Raw genomic sequence first — 23,270 nt, forward strand, 5'->3', positions numbered from 1 at the left:
ATCAATTACATTCATCTCCTTTTTTTCAACTAAGATGTTTCCTTCCCTTTTCAAGAGCATACCGTTTCGTACAAGGAAAAGATTGGGGCTTTAAAAAGTTTATTCGAAGAGATTTTCTATTAGATGAGGCCAACGGACTTCTTCCTGAAGACAAATTAACAATATTTTGTGAAGTAAGTGTAGTCGCGGACAGTGTTAACATTTCAGGTCAAAGCAACATAGTTCAATTCAAAGTACCCGAATGTAAACTCTCTGAAGATTTGGGAAACTTATTTGACAACGAAAAATTCAGTGACGTGACATTGGCAGTAGGAGGTCGAGAATTTCAAGCGCATAAAGCCATTTTGGCAGGTAAGGAATATTTATCTTTAATAATAAAAGTGATGTTAAAAATGTGACATTTTGGTAACCTTTAATGATTATAATGCCTGTCTCGATTTCACTATTTATATCGCTTAAATCATCAGTGCAGCAGTGTTATATGAAGTAGCGGTAAGAAAAGCCGGAAGCTTTTTTTTGCGAATAGGTCGTTCTCAGGTGTTTTCCGATAAGAAGCGTTGTCTAGCCGGCTGTTTTTAATTTGTGTTAAATTTTTTGGCATAAAAGTGCAAAAGTTGCACCAATTTGATCAGTATTGGCAGACCAATGTATTTGTAATGAATAGGAAGGTTTTGAATAAAATGCAGTAATCGATATAATTGCCTGTGAAAGGGAGCTAGTTGTAAATGTACGCTTATAAAAAGGACAAATATTGCTATATGTAACAGAAATTAGGGCCATGAATTATCAGTAAGAAGATTTTGGGAAAATTATTTGAAATCGGAGAGCCGCCTCAGTCACCGCTTCTAGACGACATTCGCCATTAAAGATGTCCTACAAAAAATTAGAAAGAGCAAAAGTTTGAAATTCGAAAAAAAAAAACGAGAAAAAATTACATAAATCGCTCGAATTGCAATCTTCGTACAAGAGGGTCCATAACAATCGCCCCAGCCGCATGCCGTTTTCAGCTTTTTCCCTTTTTCAAAAAAGAGAGAATTTACATCTTCTATTTTACCTTAATATCTCCTTTTTTGATCCGTTTCCTTTTAATTTACCTTTATTAAAAAACTGAGGTGTACATACACAATAAAATCAATGTTAAATACAGCATAAATCTCGCAAAGAACTATATTAAGCTTATTTTCTCGATTTTCCCGAGGAAAACCACAAAAAGCACAACAATATCGAAAAATCGATAAGCTGGGAGGCAAATAACGGTTCTAATTTTATTTTAACATTCCAACCTACGTAGTGGAAAAACAAGTGAGTGACAAAATATGTTGATTTTTCGTCCCAATCAGAAATATCCTCTATATTACGTCTTATACTGATGTCACTGTTGTATTTCTTACTATTCTTAACTTTAATTGACCAGAGATCGGAATTGGATGTATTTTGAGCCCTAGATTTCGAATAGCAGCAACATTGTGATATTTTTCAGATTTTTCGTTTGAACAGGTTCTTCTTCTTCCTATATTTCACCAAATATTAGAAATAAGATCAGTTTCGAAAAGTACTAATCAAGCACTTTCATTTGATAGGCTACCGGTCGGTAAGCGTTGCCGACAAAAAGCCTATTAATAGGCTCCCGGTCGGTAAAGTGTTCAGACGTACATGAATTCCAAAAGCGGACATTCCAATAAACATTTTTTAGAAAATGGTCCAAAAATTTTAGTCGTTTTTAATATTATAGCATAAAATATTTATATCCTTACTAGGTAGATATAAACCAAGGCCGTCGAAGTTCCCTGTCTTTCAGTTAGAAAAAATGCCCTAACATCTTAAGAATACCATGCTTAAAGTAAGGTTTTGTGTAAACCCACCATTCATTCAAAAAGGGGGTGTACATTTTTTTTTTCATCAAATATAGTCATGTGGGTTATCAAATTAAAGGTCTCAGTTAGTACTTTTGGAAGTCGGTCTTAGTTTTGACAGTTGCTGGAAAGGTGGGAAGTGCGGGGGGTTGAAAGTAATCATTTCTTTAACGTATCCATTCTCAGAAACTACTTAACCGAAAAATCCTAAAGAGGCTCCGAAATACCCTCCACACCGATACCTATTCAAATAAAGTTAAAAACAGTACATTTCTATTATTTTTAGTAATTGGCAGGAAAAACCCCTTAAGTTCCTCCTAGAATCACATTTTGCGGCAAAGTAGGCTACAGCATAGAGCATGATCCTGCCAAGTTTGGTGAAAATCTCACTATTACTAACAAAGTTATAATAGGTCAAAACTGTCGCTTCTGTGCAAATTCAAGCCTTTGAATGTCACTTGAAAGTAGATATTCTCACATAATATATGCATATATTACGTGCTATAATACATATTCATCATCACGGCGCAACAACCGGTATCCGGTCTAGGCCTGCCTTAATAAGGAACTCCGGTTTTGCGCCGAGGTCCATCAATTCGATATCCTTTAGGGATAGATATTGCCCTTATAGACTTTCCGGGTGGGATCATCCTCATCCATACGGATTAAGTGACCCGCCCACCGTAACCTATTGAGCCGGCTCTGTTGGCTGACAACAACCGTGCGCGCATTTCATGATGGTAGCTGTTATCGGTTGTGATTTTCGACCCTAGATAGGAGAAATTGTCAACGGTCTCAAAGTTGTATTCTCCTATCCTTATTCTTCCTATTTGACCAGTGCAGTTTGATGTTGTTGGTTGATTCGTCTTCGGTGCTGACGTTGCCACCATATATTTGGTCTTGTCTTCATTGATGTGCAGCCCAAGATCTCGCCCCAATGGCCGCCTGCTCGATCTGGATGAAGGCAGTTTGTACGTCTCGGGTGATGTCGATATCGTCAGCATAGGCCAGTGGTTGGTGGACTTAAAGAGGATCATACCTGTTGCATTTGCCTCAGCATCACGGATCACTTTCTCGAGGGCCAGGTTAAAGAGGACGCACGATAGGGCATCCCCTTGTAGACCGTTGTTGATGTCGAATGGTCTTGAGAGTGATCCTGCTGCTTTTATCTGGCTTTGCACATTGGTCAGGGTCAGCCTAGTCAGTCTTATTAATTTCGTCGGGATACCGAATTATCTTATGGCTGTGTACAGTTTTATCCTGGCTATGCTATCATAGGCGGCTTTAAAGTCGATGAACAGATGGTGCAACTATTGTCCATATTCCAACAGTTTTTCCATTGCTTGCCGCAGAGAGAAAATCTGATCTGCTGCTGATTTGCCTGGAGTGAAGCCTCTTTGGTATGGGCCAATGATGTTCTGGGCGTATGGGGCTAACCGGCCTAGCGAGATAGAGGAGAATATCTCTAATACATATTAATGGGACAAATCCACACTCAAATCTCTTTATAAAAGAAATACACAAAACTTTCATACCTGAAGCGTCTAACTTCCGATTTACCGACTTGTTTTTTTCTTTAGCCTTTGTCTCGCTCACAAGCGGGGTCCGCTCGTCGTGGTCGATTACACCATTTTATTTTATCTAAAGTCCGATCTGGATGTAGTCGCGAGGCTTTCAAAGCGCCATCCAGCGTATCAAGTCATCCATGTTCAGGCAAGCGAATTCTCCTTAGCGCGAATTACATGCCCATACCATCGACGTCGCTTCTCTTGCAATTTTTCCACGATCGGTGCAACTCCATGTTGATCGCGAATATCCTCATATCGGATGTGATCAAGGCGTGTAATGCGACTAGTCAACAACATCTTTGCCTCCATTACCGCAAAACGCCGTTCATTTTCTTTTATAGTTGGCCAACATTCAGAACCATAGAGAGTGACTGGGCGGACGACATTGCGGTAAATTTTAGATTTGAGACGTTTGTTGATACGTTCATCAAAAAGAATACCACCTACGGAACACCACTTCACTCAGGATGCGCTATTGGTTGATAGCATTGATCGGAGGCATTTAAATCGCTCAGTTCTGGTAGGTCACTGCTATTGACAGTGATAGTGATTCTTTCATGGAGATCTTTCGTCAAAAATGCAGTTTTATTCAGATTCAACCTGAGATCGTGTTATATGAGGCGATCATTTCATTTTTGGACAAGTTGCTCGAGATCATTTTTGCTATCAGATGCCAGGAAAACGTCGTCTGTATAAAGCAGTGTATAGGGCGCTGGACGCTGGATGTCCCATGTCACGGTGTCCATAACAAGAACAAAAAGAAGTGACTACAGAGCGCTTCCTTGATGAATACCGATAGAAACACCAAGCTGCTTGATACACCCGCCACACTTCGAACTTTACTTTTCATATCATGGTAGAGCAATTGAACATATCACACGAGTTTCTATGGTGCTAGGTGTTGTCGTAGAGCATGCCATATGAATTCATGTGGCACACGGTCATACGCTTTCTCCAAATCCAGAAATGCAATGTAAAGAGGGCGATGTTTCTCACGGCGTTTCTCCATGAGTAACCGCGCAGCGTGTATTGTGTCAGTAGTTCCACAGTTCTCGACAAATCCGGCTTGATTCGGGGTTATTTGAACGATGTCGAATACAGATGTCAACAATGCGTTCAAAAATCTTTATGTTATAGGAGAGCAACTGAATCGAACGATAATTTGAACATTCTGCTGGAATACCTTTTTTAAGGTTTTGTGTGAAACAAAACCTTATTTGAATCGATTCGATGTCTGTCTGTCTGTCTGTTTTTTTTTTTTTTTTTTTCGGCGTTGGAAGGTGGAAAGGTTCAAAACCTATTGCTGGCTCCTGCCACGTAGTTATGTGAGACCTCTACTCACTAAAACCACTTCCTTCTCATTCCACTCTCCCCACGGAACTCCTATCAAGTATTGCGTCGCGGGGCTGGATCAGCTTTTAACTGCGGCTCATTATGGTTCTCTCCCTTCCTTGTTTTCATCGTAGTTCTTCCTGCCTAAGCTGTTGGTGAATAGCTTGCAGTTACAACCTGGTTCCAGGCATCCGTTGACTCCAGCATAAACTCCACAATGTTTTCGGGTGTTAAACGCCTCTCTGCGACCGCTTCCATTCTTGCTCGGTGCGTGGTGAACCTGGGGCAATCAAATATGACATGCTTCGCATCCTCAGCCACGTTACCACATCTTGGACAGCATGGTGATTCGTCGTGACCAAATCGATGTAAATAAGCACGATAACCTCCATGTCCACTTAAGAATTGTGTTAACTCGTAGCTTAATTCCCCATGGTTTCGTTCAAACCATCTCCGAATATCCGGAATGATGCAGTATGTCCAACGACCAGTTTGGGGCTCGTCCCATCGCTGTTGCCACTGTTCGATAGATTCCCACCGTGCCAGCTGCCGTCGAAATGCGCTAGACTCTCCAGCTGCCTACGTTTTGTCGTAGAGTCGCCGATTTTCTTTCGCCAAGATGTCTATGGGGAGCATCCCCGCTAGTACATATGCTGCTTCTCCTGATGTTGTCCGATATGCTTACCCGGAGTGCACTTAACCGATACGCCATTCCCAATTTTCGGCAGTTCACTTTGTTATTTAGAGAAGTTGCCCAAACTGGAGCTGCGTAGAGTAGCACGGAGCTAACTACCCTGGAGAGCAGAAAACGTCGACTTTGTCTTGGCCCACCAATGTTCGGTAGTATCCTCGAGATCGTTGTAGCGATGGAAGACGCTTTAGTTGCGGCGTACTCAATGTGTCTTTTGAAGTTGAGTCTTCTGTCAATAATTACTCCCAAGTATTTGAGCGATGGTTGGGAGTAAATTGTTTTTCCGCCAACTTTGATTTTCACAGTTGTGTTCTTTCTTCTCTTGCTAATGAGAACTACTTCTATTTCATGCTCGGCAAGTGAAAGGCCAGAATTTCTCAACCAGGAATTGATCTCCCATATCGCTTCATTTGCATAGATCTCGATCTCGTCTTGGTGCTTTGCAACCACCGTTATTCCGATATCATCGGCGAAGCCAATAGTTGTCACGTTGTCCGGTAAGCGTAGCGTCAACTCTCCATCGTACATAACTAACCACAGCAAGAGACCCAGGACAACCCTGTGGCACTCCGCAAATTGTCGGGAATATTTTTAGCCCATCGTCCGAGTCGCAGTAAAGTCTTCTCCCAAGGAGAAACTCGACCACAATGCGTACAATGTATTTCGGGGCCTGTATCTTGTCGAGTGCCTCGATGATTTTTTTCCATTTTGCACTATTGAACGCATTTTTTACGTCGAGGGTTATTACTGCACAGCATTTTCCTTGTTCTATTGCAGCCTGAGCCAAGCTAGTCAGCATGCTGATTGCGTCGACAGTTGATTTTGCCTTACGAAATCCGAATTGTTTGTCGGAAAGGCCTCCTTCTTTTTCCGCAACACCGAGCAGTCTGTTATATATTACTCGTTCAAATAGTTTGCCACTGGTATTGACCAGACATATCGGCCTATATGAGGAGGGGTCACCCAATGGTTTACCTGCCTTCGGAATGAGTATTAGCTTTTGTACTTTCCATTGCTCGGGGAATTCTCCTTCCCTAAGGCATGCCATGAAAACTTGGGCAAACATACCTGGTGCTGTCCTGGCGGTTACTTTCAGGGCAATATTAGGGATTCCATCCGGTCCTGGAGTCTTTTTTTCAATCAATCTTTTTGCTGCGTCTAGAACCTCCTCATTTACCACTATCGGAACTTCGTCGGGATTTAAATGTACTGCAGGCAGACTTGTACCATTCAGATCCACTGGAAATAGAGTGTTCACTATATTCTGCAACAACTCTGGGCAAATAATCGGAGGGGAGCGCTCGCCTTTTAGTGATGACATCACCGACCTATATGCGCCACCCCATGGGTCAGAGTCAGCTTCAGTACACATCCGCTTGAAATGTTCGGATTTGCTCTTTGCGATAGTTACTTGCAATTTTTTTCTCGCATTTTTATATTGCACGTGTAGCTCCTCGAACTCAGGTCGGTTTCTTCTGCGCTGGGAGCGTCTCCTAGCTTTGAGGCACTTTTTCCGGCATTACTCAAATTCGGAATTCCACCAGAAATTAGGATTTCGTCTTCGGAAAGAGCTACGTCGAGGCATAGCGGCATCGCATGCCCGCTGCAATTTTTCCACGACCTGTGAAACTTTGTTTTGTACGCTTCCCGATAGCAATGTGTCTTCCAGAAGTACCTCCTTGAACATTTCTGCGTCGAATTTCTTAGTTACCCAGCTCATCGTTATTCCTTTTAATGGCAAATTATTTCTTTGCGAGGTTTGAAAGATGATAGCCTGATGATCGCTGTGTGTGTACTCCTCGCTGACACGCCACTCCAAGTCTCTGATTAGAGTATCACTGACGAAGGTGAGGTCTACCATCGATTGCAATTCTCCCCTCCGGAATGTGTTGGCTCCCCCAGAGTTGGCAAGTACCACGTTCAAGCGCGAGAATGTCTCCAGCAATATTCGTCCTCTTGCATTGGTTTCTCTGCCATTTTTCTGCCCATGCGTTGAAGTCGCCGGCTATTACTTTGGGGTTGTAGCGACTTACATTGAAGGATAGTTTCTCCAGCAATGACGTGAATTCCTCTAATGTGAGGCTCGGTGCTGCGTAACAGCTATAGATATATATCCCTCCAATCTTGGCACGGGTGAACCCGTCTTCTGGATGTTTTTTCGCATCTACTATAACTTGGCTTCCGCAGCTCCATATCGTCGCCTTACTGGTTTTGTCTGCTATCCATACTCCGCTATGCAGATTTTCGTATTGTTCAGGCACAATCGCAACGTCGACGTTGTTCTCGAATACGCTTTGGGAAAGTAGGTCTTGGGCCGCTCGACAGTGATTCAGATTGAGTTGCATAAACTTCATCTGGCTTTATTCATGAACGCCTTTGTGAACACTGGGCATTTACTGCTTCCTGCAATGTGGGCGCTGTCACTACTTTTTGCTTCCACGCAGAATACACACTTGGGCATTCCGTTGTAGTCCTTTGCCAAATGGCCTTGTTCTCCACATTTGCGGCACAGATTTGATCTGTCTTGGGAGCTAGTGCAAGCTTTCGCTATATGACCAAACTGCCAGCACTTATAGCATTTATGTACTGGACTCTGTTCCCGTAACCGACAGACCACCCATCCAATACGTACTTTGCCCACTGCAATCGCCTTTTTCGCTGCTTCAATAGGAAGACTTATCGACGCTATCTGCGTGTCACCGTACGCTTTTCTAAGTCGTATCACATTAGACTCGCTTCCAATTGGGTTTGCAAGGCCTCGCAGATCTCAGATTTTGTGGTGACTTCATCTAAATCCTTGCATTCGATCACCACCAAATCCTTACTCATTTTGACGGCCGCAGCCTCACCTAGTGATGCTTCAATTTTCTTCCATAGGTTTTCGCCTCCGTCGCCACCAGTTTCAAGTTCGAACAACAGGTCGCCTTTCTGTGTTCGTCTTATCCGCGTGACATTTGCACTCAGATCCGTCATCTGCTTTAACCTTGCGTCTGTCTGTCTGTTTGTCTGTCTGTCACAGCCAATTTATTCGAAAACCGCTGGACCGATTGTCACGAAAATTAGTAAGTGTATGTAATCTGTTGTTCCCTTTACATGCAGTTGGATAGGTTCTGAGAACGAGATCTGTTACACCTTTTGAGGGTCATATTTTGAACCCTCACTTACCTACATTTGGCCCCATATAAAAAAAAAAGTAAAAGGAAAAAGTTTCCCAGTGAAGAGTCCACTCCAAGCACAGAACCTTCACCTTCAATTATGTTCAAAATCATGGAACTGATTGTCTGTAAACGGGCTGTTTCTGGTGATGTCACACGAGTGATCTTCATGGGTCTTTGAAACGATTTACTGTTTTGGTTGCATGTCGTGCTTTCGAAGAAGAATCTGTACAAAATGAAGCGGTCGCTCGACGGTCGGCGCACGTATGTTATTCATCGAACACGGGAAGTTTTATATTTAATTTGAACCACTTTGTCTTTATCTGGCATCTGACCAAATAAACTCCGCGGTCAGAGTCAGCCTAGTTAGTCTTATTAATTTAGTTGGATTCAGGACTTGCGCATTGGTCAAATTTAGATGGGACATCGAATTCTCTCATGGCCGTGAACAGTTTTATCGTGGTTATGCTATCATAGACGGTTTCGAATTCGAAAAAAAGATGCAATGCAATGGATGACTATATTCTAAAAGTTTTTCTATCGCTTATCGAAGGGAGAAAATCTGATTTATCGCTGATTTGCCTGAAGGATAGCAGAAAATATCTTATAGATGTGTTGGGGATATTAAACAGAAATAGAAATTTATTTTAAGTTAGTGATTTGAGGGGATCATCGCATGTGAAGGCCGCTATTTTCGCTTTGTTTACAATTTTTTTGTGAAGAACTGGATAAAGATATAAATACTATTTTTTTACAATATATTTAGTAATCTCTTGAGCATGCGTATTAATTTTTCCAGCCCGATAGCGTGGTTCATTATTCAAATGCAGAGCAATTTACATCACCATCTCCAAAAAAGGTGTTTTCCTGCTGCCACGCTAGAGGACGCTGCGATCATCTTAAAGAAAAAAAGTAAACGGCATTCTAACGTGCAGACTTAACCACATTCCGCAAACTAAGATTATTAAAAAATATTAAAAGCTAAATTTTTGCTTCTGTGTTAAACTTTTTTTTTGTAAATTTTGGTGTTTTTTCAAGGCTTTAGTGAATAACAAAAACTACCCAATGAATCGCAATTGTGTCCGGATGCCTCAAGTGGTTAGAGCACCAGGTTGTCGTAGTGGAAGGTCGCGCTTGAAATCTCACTGGTGGAAGAGGGATTTGTTATCGTGATTGGATGTCGGATATCAGTCGACTTAGCTGTGAATGAGTACCTTAGTCAAATCAGGGTAATAATCTCGGGCGAGCGCAATGCAGACCACATTGTCTCCTACAGTGTACCGTTACGGTCTTGAATGAAGTTCTCTAACACACTTCAAGGGCCTAATCCAATTGGATTGTTGCACTAACGATTATTATTATTATAATGAATCGCAATTATCCTAGTTTGCGGAATAGAGGGATTTGTTATCATGACTGGATGTCGGATACCAGTCGACTTAGCTGTGAATGAGTACCTTAGTCAAATCAGGGTAATAATCTCGGGCGAGCGCAATGCAGACCACATTGTCTCCTACAGTGTACCGTTACGGTCTTGAATGAAGTTCTCTAACACATTTCAAGGGCCTAATCCAATTGGATTGTTGCACCAACGATTATTATTATTATAATGAATCGCAATTATCCTAGTTTGCGGAATAAGTCATGAAAATTTCAAAAAATTTCGTAGAATAGATTTTGGGCTACAGTGGCAGCAGATTTTCAATATGCAGTTTCGAGAAAAACGCATTTAAAAAGTAGAATGTCACTTTTCGCCATAAAACCTTAACTGACCATCAATCTACTATGCCTAGTCCATAAACCTTAGGTTTCTTGAAGAAACACATGTACAGCTTTGGCTTCAATTCTTGCCCCTTTAGCGAAGTCATTCGAACGACGTTCGGACCGATAAATACGCGCTCCATCACGGCGATCGACATAAATCTGGCATGCTACTTATTACGTGTTTAACACTATAATTTCCGAAGGACGAATATCAAAAAATCACTTTGCCCATATATTTTACACTATATCTAGGTACAATTGATGTCAAAAAAAATTCGATTCCTCGGATCCGACACACGGGATGACTCCTTAAAAGTTGGTAATTTCAAACATAGTAATAATTTTAGGGACACGTGCTGTGTCGTCAATTGTTAGGTTAGAAGCGAGAAACGTGGGCGATATCTAATAGAGGTTGCCTGATGATGATGATAGAGAATGTGGTCCATATCCTAATTCGAAGGACGTGTCTGGGCTTGGCCGATGACGGTAGTAGGACCGCTGGACGAGGGAAGGTCGGAAAACGTCGAAGTATGTCTGGGAATCCCGTTGTGCCAACAGATGTCTCTGGTCGCCACAGATGCATGGAGATATCATTCGCCGGTGCGAAGATATTTGTAGTGACAACTTTCTGTAAAAATCAAACACTATTATTAGAACAATTAATCATTTATGTAATAAGGCGACTTAACACGTAAAACGATGTCGGTTGATAATCAAGGAGAGAGAGATCTACTTCCAAAAATTTATCGGCGTTTCAAGTGCCGCTTTGGTGGTTAAAGTTGAAAACGTACCTGTTGCTTACACCGCTACATACTCCCCTTCTCTAGTGACTTTGTCGCGAAACGCAGGCATGTCCTCGTTCACATAAAATTCGCTTGGATTGCGAAGCTTTTAAATCCTCTTTAAAGTATGTCCTTAATCCGAGGATTACAGTGGGAAGTAAGTCGACCCACGATGCTGTATTTTAGCATATTAATGCGGCTTTCATCGATCTGTGCCAGCGCTCTACAAGTCTATTTGATGTTGATGACAAGCGAAGTCTGAATTTTTTTGGCTCCAATCGTTTTAATTCGTCGTTTTCTTCCTGATATTGCTATAATCCAGAAGATCGAATGTAACCGGCAGAAAACGTCATAGTTCGACAATTGTCTCTGATTTTGGATATGCTACAATTGCCGCTACTCGTTCATGCGGTGGTTTGGAGCCATTTTTGTTGATGGTATATCCCAAGTAGTTTACCGAAGACACATTTGCTCTCGTTAATAGACAAACAATTACCTTAAAGCTATTGTAGTAAAAATCGACGGTGTTTCTTGTGTTCTTCAATTCGACATGATGATGATATCATCATTGTAACAAAATACGAAATCCAGACCACGAAATGTTTAATCCATTAAACGTGGAAGGTCTTCGCTGCTTTCAATTTTTATGAAAATAATCGACGGGCACGTTCAGCAATGACTGTTAGTGATGATTCGATAACTCACCGCTTGCTTGCTGATGATTTTTCGGAAAATATGTGCTGCCTTCGAATTCTACGTAGTGGGATATTCACGAGAAGATTGAAATGCGCCAGAAAATCGGTGGCTATAATTGGTATGTCGATGTTGCCGATAACAGATGCCAACTTGAAGGCTTTTCGAAGTTCTAGATTGATTTCAAACGGTTTTTCCTCATATGTGATGATCTCCGTTTGATTGGCGTCAATAAGGTTGAGCTTTCCGGGAACAAGTTACATTTGCGAAGAATTACGGAGATGATTGAGCCGTAATCAGAAAACGGAGGTTGTTTTGTTGGTTTTTTTTTTTAAATTTTTGTTTGTGCAATTCGACACGGGAAACGACGCTTCCGTGCTTTTTCGCCGAAGTTGCGATGATAGTAGCACAGTTCCGAGTTACCACTGCGATTGGGAGAACGATGTTGTGAAACTTTAGATGTCGAGAGCTGTAAGTACTGCAACACTTTTCTCCAATCTGGAGAGGTACTCTGCCGTACGTAGACGGCTAGCTGAGGCACGTATTTGCTGTGCGTTGGACATAGATAGGCCATTTAGAAACAGATTGTTGTCCGAACTTTGGTTCGCTATTACAGGCAGTTGATCCTTAGAGGTAGAATGCGCCTTACTACATCACTGTTACTAATAGTTCTCGCGAAATGTACATGCAATGTACAAATGGATGCAGTCTCAATTTTACAATTCTAATTTGTTCATCGGCGGGGTCACCATTTATAGATATATCAGTCGCCAGTGGGAAGATAGTTGTCGTGAAAACTTTCTATAAAAATCAAACACGATGATTACAACAATTAATCATTTATTTAATAAGGAGATTTAATACGTAAAACCATATCGGTTGACAATCAAGAAGGGAGATATATTTTTCCAAAGACTTCTCGGTTTTGGAAACGCCGCTCTGGTGGTTAAAATTGAAAACTTACGTGTTGTTAGCATCGTTACAGATGGTATTCCGCAATGCAATATCTCTATAATTTGCTACACTGCGTGGTATCCCAGTGTAAGTATGGGACATATAATGTTTCGTTGCCAGTCATCCCAAACCTTTAGTATAAGTTGGTCGGCTCCATACTTAATCAGTTTAGCTGCAATTCCATCGGCTTATGATTCTTAAGCCGATGAATTGCTCAAACCGTTTCCTCCAGGCGTGGTGGTGACAGTATTTGTCCACCGTCTCTAGTTGACGGTATCTCCATCTCGCCATTATTCCGGGTATTGAGCAGTTGATCAAAATAATCCATATGCCCGTACGGTTTGAAATCAGATGTCCTTCTTTGTCTGGATAACATCGAGATATTTATGGCCTGATGCTGCTGACTTGTTGGCAAAATTTCGTGGTAAGTCTCTGCATGTGCCGGGGTTGTTTGAAATTGCTGCATTGCCCGTTATGCAGCGTTCTTCCTTTCCGTTATAAACATCATCACACCTTTTAAAATCCCCAAGTATGAATTTGATATCATGCCTGGGGCAAGCTTCGATGTTTTATTCCACGGTCTCGTAGAAGGCACTCTTCGTCGATTTGCCGTCTCCTTCGTAGGGGCGTGAGCTTTAGCCAGCGCATATCAACTAATATAGTAGCTGTTAATTGCCCTGCTAATGCAACTAATTTACTAATTTGTTGTTGATTAATCTTAATCAATCAATCTTGAAGAGAACTGATCATGATGGTGATTTTATATGATTCCATGATTATCATTAAAGCAATTACGACTACATAATTATAATTATCACCATGGCCTGTGATTAGAATCATGATTTAGTCATTATGAAATTATGTCCACTCCTGATTGTAATCGTCATCATATCTGTAATCATAATTATGAATACGATTTTCCCAACCTTGGTTTCAAGTTGATTCCACGATAATCAATTCAACGTGTAACAGAGTCAGCTAATGCGTACATAAATTATTTATTTCGTTTTTCGGAATGGTCTGTCAAGGTTGTTTGAATAACTGAAAAATAGAAATGCTGATGTCATCGTTGTTTTGAGTTCAAGGAATATAAAATGTTTACATGGTGGTCGCTTAACTTTTGTGGGCTTATGCGAAGGTAAATTATCGTGTGATAACAACAGCGGTTTCCCTGTTCGATATTTAGGTCTAACTTGAACAATTTTCTCTAATTACTATGCTTAATTGTATTTAATTCCTAAGTCAACATTCTTATAATAAAGTTTCCATCGAGAGCACTTTCACCAATAAATTACAATAATTTGAGGCTTCTGGTCGTTCTGTTTTGAGTCTTTATTAAAATCATTACGGTCACTTTAAAATCGCCGAAATCACGTATGAATTAAAGCATGAGACATGCAATCATTTATATACACTTTTTCCAATAATTCGTGCTCTTCAGTAAATTTGGTTCCTAGTTGAAGCAAAATTTATTACTATTTGATCTTTTGCGACATGGGTAACAAAACTACCGTCAGCCAAATGCATGGAAATGTATAGAGCTTTTGTCTGATTCAGAATTTTTCAAACTAATCTCAGAAATTTTTAAACTAACTTCAAACTTATCTAAGTTAATTATCGTTGAAATCAACAACTGATGACTTCGCAGCTGAGCTTTGGAAAGTGCAGAGCTAGGACCCTTTGACTGGCAAGAAAGCACCACCATTCCAATATGCAAAAAGAAAGGCAATCCAGCAGAATATTCAAATTATCCACCCGATCGTATTGCTGTCCCATACTATGAAGATCTTTGAACTTATTCTTGACGAACTTATTCCGAACATCGTTGAAATAACAATGAATCAAGTTGTGCGGTTACTAATGGAGAAACACCGTAAGATGCATCACCTTCTCCACATTGCATTTCTGGATTTCGAGAAGGCGCCAAAGTGTGGCAAGTATATTAAAATCGCTTCGCCTTTGTTGGTGTTCACGAAAAAAGTGCCCTCTCGTTATTCTTGTTACAGACACTGTGACACAGGACATCCAACCTCCGGCGCCCTACACACTGCTTTATACAGGTGATGTTTTTCGCACGTATCATAGCAAAACTGATCTTGAGCAACTTATTTCTTATGTGGTGTCGCAATGTCAATATGCTTGAATTCTCTCCTCAATTTTCCGAAAAGTTTGTTTCTTCCACTGTACACCATGTAGTCCTAAGGCGACGCACTTATTGGCTATCCTGGTATACTTGGTTCCGTTACAAAACATAATTTGCAGTGGAGTTGTCATCTTTTCTCACTGTTACTTTTGCTTTTTGATCAACACGTATACGATCAACTAGGCGGTACACTGATGCAACTCAGAATGAACGTTAGTACGGAACAATTTCAACTGAGTGTTAAGACATAACTTCTTCCCGATTGAAGAGTTCCAGGCGTTTCTGAATGAGAGATGCGTTCAAACTGTCCAATTAGCGACAATACTATCCCAAATTGATCGTTCAGTTAAGGAACTCCTGCTTTTAAAGTGGTTTAGAGCGGATTTGCAGACACAGAATCAAGATCATTTGCATTGTAACGACTCACTACGCATCATCAATTATCATCTTTTCCAAAAAAGGATCGTTTTGTGACATTTCAGTAGCATAGAACAGATGTTAACGAGAAATTCAATTTTTGAGTTTGTTTGCGTATCCAAGCTTCTTTGGGTGCAAGCGAACCTTTTTTTTAAACGTTTTTATGTATTCTGGCGTCCCACCACAGAATATCTTAAACCAGTTTTGGTATTGGCGTTTTTCTCGCACATTTTCACGGGCTCCGTTTTATCTTAAAGAAGTAAAAGACTAAAATATAGCGAAAATGCAGGCTGGTCTTCCATTTTCAATTTATTTTCAAATCTCTGAAACCCAACCATATCGCCCAACTTGTTTTAAAGATTGAAGCTTAAACAGCTGTTAAAAGGCAAATCAATATGTAAAAGAAAACTTTTTACTCAACCCTACAGAATTATTTTGGCCAGTTTCTTTGCGACGGCATGAAGCACATGAATACCCTTCCGATTGTCGCATTCAAGATGTGTGCTCTTTTTTGAAATGATAACGATCATCCCTTACTATGCTCTTTATATGCAATGACAAAGTCCTGGAAGCTGTAGAAATCCCGAAACCTCCCATCATTGTCGTTGCAGCCATAAGAGAGTGTCTCCCCATTATGTCCGAGCAAGGTGTTGACAGAGCCCACCTTGGCATTCAGACCATCGCGAACACAATGCCACTTTTAGGAAGAAAGCCTTCTTCTCTGTATCGATTGGTGCATAAGACTGTATTATTCAAACTTTCCTCATTCTGGACGAACCAGTTCCTAAGCAATAAGGGCGTGTCTAGTGGTTGCGGGAAGCATTAATCCAACAACGAATTCGCGTTTACTTCCGCCAGACGGAGCTCAGGAGCGAATTCATTTCAAAAACCAACTTGTGTCCTGCTACTATAGCCATCAATAGATCCGTCCCAATCCGAGACATGGATAATGTTTCTATAGTAAGGAAAAAATCCAAAGCTGCAGGTTGCCAGCCAACAGATTTTTATCCAATACTTACAATTTGAATGAATTTTTAATTCCCACCTCACAGGAAAAAATCATCAACGGCGCAACAACCGGTATTCGGTCTAGGCCTGCCTTAATAAGGAGCTCTAAACATCCCGGTTTTGCGCCGAGGTCCACCAATTCGATATCCCTAAAAGCTGTCTGACGTCCTGACCTATGCCATCGCTCCATCTTAGGCAGGGCCTACGCCATCGCTCCATCTTAGGCAGGGCCTACGCCATCACTCTATCTTAGGTAGAGCCTGCCTCGTCTTCTTTTTCTACCATAGATATTGCCCTTATAGACTTTCCGGGTGGGATCATCATCATCCATACGGATTAAGTGGCCCGCCCACCGTAACCTATCGAACCGGATTTTATCCACAACCGGTCATGGCAGCGCTCATAGATTTCGTCATTGTGTAGGCTACGAAATCGTCCATCCTCATGTAAGGGGCCAAAAATTCTTCGGAGGATTCTTCTCCGGCAAAGAGTTCGCAATTTTTCTTGCTAAGAACCGAGAAATACATGAGGACTTGCAAGATCACATTCTTTTACAGTAGAGCTTTGACCCTATGTTGAGACGTTTCGAGCAGAACAGCCTTTCTAAGCTCAAATAGGCTCTGTTGGCTGACAACAACCGTGCGCGGTTTCATCATGGTAGCTGTTATCGGTTGTGATTTTCGACCCTAGATAGGAGAAATTGTCAACGGTCTCAAAGTTGTATTCTCCTATCCTTATTCTTCCTGTTTGCAGTTTCATGTTGTTGGTTGTTTCGTCTTCGGTGCTGACGTTGCCACCATATATTTGGTCTTGTCTTCATTGATGTGCAGCCCAAGATCTCGCGGATGAAGGCAGTTTGTACGTCTCGGGTGGTTCTTCCCATGATGTCGATATCGTCAGCATAGGCCAGTAGTTGGATGGACTTAAAGAGGATCGTACTTCTTGCAAGTACTCCAGCATCACGGATCACTTTCTCGAGGGCCAGGTTAAAGAGGACGCACGATAGGGCATCCCCTTGTCGTAGACCGTTGTTGATATCGAATGGTCTTGAGAGTGATCCTGCTGCTTCTATCTGGCCTCGCATATTGGTCAGGGTCAGCCTGGTCAGTCTTATTAATTTCGTCGGAATACCGAATTCTCTCATGGCCGTGTACAGTTTTACCCTGGCGATGTTATCATAGGCGGCTTTAAAGTCGATGAATAGATGGTGCAACTGTTGTCCATATTCCAACAGTTTTTCCATTGCTTGCCGCAGAGAGAAAATCTGATCTGCTGCTGATTTGCCTGGAGTGAATGTGTTCAATGATTTTCTGGGCGTATGGGGTTATCCGGCCTAGCAAGATAGCGGAGAATATCTTATAGATGGTACTCAGCAACGTGATACTCTATTGCTGCACTGTGTGATATCTCCCGTATGAGACAGATAATGCCTCATTACTCACATTTCTGGAATATTATATTGTTTTGTCACATGGGCTCATATTCACCCCAAACAACTTTAGAGCATTCTATAGTTGCTACAAAAGAAAAATCTGAGTCGTTATTCGAATCTTTCGAAACGATCTTCTATTATTCCATTTGTTTGACGTTCATTAGTATGCAATTAAAAAATAAGAAAACTAGTTGTTTTTGATTTTGATTATTTTTGTTTAAAATTTTATAAAAATTCTAGATGACCCGGCAAACGTTGTTTTGTCATATCTAGTGTAGACAAAAAATATCTAACTTATTGAAAGTTTGTAAGGATGTGGTATATGCGTGAAATAGGCATGGAGCGCTGTGAACGATGAGGGAATATAAAAATAACAAACGCCAGACATTATTATTTTTAAGTTATTATAATGTGTATTCCTTAAAATTATATATCATTAATTTATTACAACAGTAACACTAACAAACAATATCAATCTCTTAATGCTATAGCGTGAACAATATTTTTTGTTAGCCCATCTTTAGCTTACACAAACAAACTGGATGGTTTACTCGAGAGCATGCCACGTATAACTGTCCGTGTGAAAAACATGGTGTGCTCAAATCTAAGTCACAAACAGATATCGTTTGGCCTTGGGATTTGTCAATAGTCATTGCAAATGACTCCTGGCCGCGTTCGAGAGAAGAACGCTCCGAAGAATTTTCGGCCTCCTACATGGGGATAGTGTCCGGATAGCTGAGTGGTTAGAGCACAAGGCTATCATACGAACGGTGGCAGTGGAATTTGTATCATGATTTGACATCGGAGTCGACTCACCTGTGAATGAGTACCTGAGTCAAATCAGGGTAATAATCTGACCACATTGCCTCCTACAGTGTTACTGTAGTGTACCGTTACGGTCTTGAATGAAGTACTCTAACACACTTCAAAGCCCTGATACAATATGGATTATTGCGCCAACGATTATTATTATTATATGAGGATGGACGTTTCCGTAGCATAAACAACGACGAAATCTATGAGCGATACCACGACCGTCTGGTTGTGGATAAAATACGGCTCAACAGGTTCCGGTGGGCGGGTCACTTAATCCGTATGGATGAGGATGATCCAGCCCGGAAAGTCTATAAGGGCAATCTCTATGGTAGAAGAAGAAGACGAAGCAGACCCTACCTGAGATGGAGCGATGGGGTAGGTGGAGACGCCAGACAGCTTTTAGGGATATCGAATTGATGAACCTCGGCGCAAAACCGGGATGTCTGGAGTTCCTTATTAGGGTAGGCCTAGATCGTACACCGGTTGTTGCGCCGTTGATGATGATGAATAAACAACACAGAAATCGACTAGAAAAGCACAGTTTTATTTTTCAAAACCAACATGTTTTTCGCTACTTGGCTTCTTACTTCTACATGTTTGTTCCAAAGAAGTTATCTAAAATATTTTCCAGATATTCCATTTTTCGGAGGTTATTCTCTCTACTCCTGGAACAGATAATTCATTAAATTATCTTTTATAACGCGTTTAGAATTTTTTTATAATTTTTCCCATATGCTGTAACCCGGGCGTTACTCCCACATTTCATCACCAATGTCAGATTTAAGACTTGTTTGGTAAAGTATTAATCTACAATAGACCCAACTGGTTTTATTCGGAGAAAACAAATTTTGCATCCCCTCCTCGCTCGTATGCATATCATATCTTCCAATTAATGCGTATAATGTCATAATATACAAATGTCAACCAAATTTAACCATTTTCGAGAAAAGTGCGTGTGAGAGACAGGCAGAAGGAGAAAGACTGTAAACCGATTTGAATATTGTTTAGTTTTTACTCAAGCTTTTCATTAAACGTATAACTAATAGTACACTCAGTGTATGAAATTATTCATCATCATATCAGATAACTAAATTACAAGAAATTTTAAAAATTACATTGTTTTTATCCCAATTAGCTCGGAGTCCTGTATTTGCTGCCATGTTTGAACATGAAATGGAAGAGCGCAAATTAAATCGTGTGGCGATTACCGATGTAGATCACGAGGTATTGAAGGAAATGTTACGTTTTATTTATACTGGAAAAGCTCCAAATCTAGAGAAAATGGCTGATGATCTCATTGCTGCAGCTGATAAAGTATAATTGCGATCGTTTGTATATTTTCAATACTAATTCACTTTATATTATAGTATGCATTAGAAAAATTGAAAGTTATGTGTGAAGAGGCGCTGTGCGTTAACTTGTCTGTAGAAACCGCTGCTGAAACTTTAATTTTAGCTGATCTACACAGTGCAGATCAATTAAAAGCCCAAACTATTGATTTTATTAATACGTAAGTATATTTTAATTTAGTAAAAATTTTGGACTTCGTTCTTGAAGAGTAAATAGATGAATGCTGCTTTTAAGTATAAAAAGTTTTGCGTTTCCCGATGAGTACGTGACAGTTCTGTGTGTACATAGCTAAAAATTCAATTGCGCTTTATTTTTAAGGAAATATTAGACAAATAATTTGTCAGGGAAGCATTTTGTTGGTAATAATCAACCTCATACGCTTCACGCTAGAAGTTCATCATTATTAGAAAATATAAAGAAGTTCAACTACAACAGATACAAACAAACTGGAACACCAGAAGCTCGACGCTTCAGAAAAAAAGATTTTGTGTTCTTCTTGTGTCAAAACGTTCCTATGCAGGTTTTTCCATTCGTACATAACTAAAAATTCAAAATATCCATTGAAAGCTACCTGAAATACAAAATTTTGCCTTTGACACTTTGTTAATAATGGTTGGATTTCCTTCGAACTTAGGGGGCTCTCGGGTAAATATGGTATGATTGCGTAGATTGCGTATAGGTAGACCATTGTGAATTTTTTTTAGATTTTTCTGCTGGATGGGTTCTAAGAACGAGACCTGTTACAATTTTCGGGGTATATAATTTGAACCCTCACTCCCCTAAGTTTTACCCAATATCAAAAATAACATCAGTTTCGAATATTACTAATCAAGCATTTTCATTAGATACACCGGATGATTATATTCTGTAAAAAACTTAAGAGAAAATGGCGCCACTTACTGTATGCAAATGGATTCACAAACCGCAGACATACAAACACACAGATATAGAATCGATTCTAATAAGGTTTTATTTCACACAAAACCTTAAAAAGGGTTGGGAGAAGTAGATCCTTCATAAATGGACCTTTAATATTTCATTCGATTGTCAATTATTCTGGTTAATTATAACGTCAGCATCTTATTTCCTTGTCTTAATAATAATAATCGTTGGCACAACAATCCATATTGGATCAGGGCCTTGAAGTGTGTTAGAGCACTTCATTCAAGACCGTAACGGTACACTACAGTAGACTGTAGGAGGCAATGTGGTCAGCATTGCGCTCGCCCGAGATTATTACCCTGATTTGACTCAGGTACTCATTCACAGCTGAGTCGACTGGTATCCGACGTCAAATCACGATACAAATCCCACTGCCGCCAGCGAGATTTGAACCGCGACCTTCCGTACGACAGCCTTGTGCTCTAACCACTCAGCTATCCGGACTCCTTGTCTTAAGATGCAGTAAATTCGCAGAAAATTGACAAGTTTGAACTGCTATAACGTTGACATCAACAACCAGATTTCCACGAAACTTGGCAGTATTATGTGCGATATTGCGCTCTATGCTACTGAAGTTGGTACTTAGGTGAACATAAGGGGGCTTTTCCAGTCTATTCTGAGCATAAGATTTTAAGTATTCAAATTTAGCTCTTCGTTCGCGCAATCTAAATCAAAACTAATCAGTTTCGGAAAGTACTAATCGAGACCTTTCATTTTATATATCACATGACTATATTTAGTGAACAAAATTTAAAGTCCCCTTTTACATGTATGGGAGCGCCTTAAAACTACACGTAAATTTATGTTACTCTGTGATATCATAGTTCTCATATGTCCACCAAATTTCGTTTGAATCGGTATAGCTGTTTTGGAGAAAAATGCGTGTGACAGTGATTTTAATAAGATTTTGTTTTAACCAAAATATTAAAAAAATGGACTACCTTTTCTTTAGAAATATAAAAAACTAGAATATACGGGAATGGATCTAACGAAATAAAATTGAACCGCCCTTTTCAAGAAATTTATTACACTAAAACATAATTGGAAAAATTATTGCCAATTTTTCAATAAAAGACTAAAAATAATTCATCAAACTTTCGCTTTTAGCCACCCTACTGATGTGATGGAGACAGTCGGATGGAAAAACATGATTAAAACACACCCCCATTTAATAGCTGAGGCATTTCGTGCACTTGCTACCCAACAAATCCCACCAATTGGACCACCAAGGAAACGCGTTAAGATGAGCTGAAAGATATTGATGCAACTGCCTATTAAACTTACTTTCATAAATCAACAACTAATTCGACAACAACTACTTCAACAGCACCGACATGATTGCGAGGAAGTTGATAGCTTCACCAACGATCGTAATGACGGGCGTAAGATGGACAAGTTACACTTACAGCAACGTTATAAACAATTACAAATAAAGGCAGCAGTACATACAGCACTAATTATAAGTACTCGACTGACCGCTCTCCTCCACTCAGAAATCAATTCATATAGTAATAGTGGTAATCGTAAAAACAAACTCAATCAATTGAATAAGTTTTGAAACAGGATGGATTTGCCTTGTCTCTGTATTTGCCGATTATTATTATTATTATACTTTGTTTATAATCTGTTTTATGAATGGGTATCCCGTATTATTTGCCCGGTTGCTGTTGAATTGTTTGTATAAAAATAATGCTGGATGTCATCAATTTTCGTTTTCAATCAGATGTATAATAGTTAGCCCAGCAGAAAATGTAAAGCTATTGTTTTAATTATTATTTAATATATTTTAGTTTCTAGTAATAACGTGATTAATATTAACATAATAAACTTAAAAATAAACAGTAATAAAAATTCCTATCTCGAGAAAATCAAAGGAAAGAAAATGTAAGATAGACTATGAATAAAAAAATGTAATCCCTAAAAAATCAGAAAAATTAAAGAAAAACATACTTCAAACCACAAATGTAATGTTATAATAATTTATCTCTATTTGTAAATTAGTGTGTAAATGTATTTTTGTTTTTAGATTGTATTCACAGTTAAGTCCACTTTTTCCTTTAGATCAATTATCGACAACAAAGAAAACAAATCAATTTTAATTTTACAAGCAGCTCTTTTTTTTTTAACCAAATGCCCTCTTACAATTTGCTTTTTTATAATTTATTCTAAGTTTAGATTCTATAAATTGAGAAAGTAATTTGCATTTATATCGCAGCCACAACCCCGGAAGTCGTTTTGAATTTACATTGCCACAACCCCGGAAGTCGTTTTGAATTTACATTGCCACTGACTCAGACCAAAATGATAAAATATTGGTTTATTAATTCTCAAGGTATATTTAAGGCGGTCTTCTTGAAGGGTTTCCATGTT

The 23,270-nt window shown here is 39.9% G+C and overlaps 1 protein-coding gene and 1 long non-coding RNA gene across 9 annotated transcripts in view; one reads left to right on the forward strand and one right to left on the reverse strand.

Moving 5' to 3' along the window:
- Positions 1-23,004, forward strand: part of LOC119650746 (protein roadkill) — a 189,967-nt gene extending 166,963 nt beyond the window's left edge. For 7 of the 8 annotated variants that reach the window (XM_038053823.1, XM_038053826.1, XM_038053824.1 and 4 more), the window contains 4 exons: positions 56-351; positions 19,744-19,922; positions 19,976-20,118; positions 22,008-22,152. In XM_038053823.1, the coding sequence (XP_037909751.1) occupies positions 56-351; positions 19,744-19,922; positions 19,976-20,118; positions 22,008-22,152 (763 nt within the window). Of the gene's footprint in view, positions 1-55; positions 352-19,743; positions 19,923-19,975; positions 20,119-22,007 lie in introns of all 8 variants that reach the window. The other variant, XM_038053821.1, reaches the window with a different exon arrangement.
- Positions 10,575-13,653, reverse strand: LOC119650747. Its single transcript, XR_005249365.1, has 2 exons — positions 11,155-13,653; positions 10,575-10,991 (listed from the first exon to the last, which is right to left on the reverse strand). It is a non-coding gene; the product is annotated as an uncharacterized LOC119650747 (long non-coding RNA).
- Positions 23,005-23,270: the final 266 nt, after the last annotated feature.

This window comes from Hermetia illucens, chromosome 3, assembly GCF_905115235.1.
Source record: "Hermetia illucens chromosome 3, iHerIll2.2.curated.20191125, whole genome shotgun sequence".
NCBI classification, from domain to species: domain Eukaryota; kingdom Metazoa; phylum Arthropoda; class Insecta; order Diptera; family Stratiomyidae; genus Hermetia; species Hermetia illucens.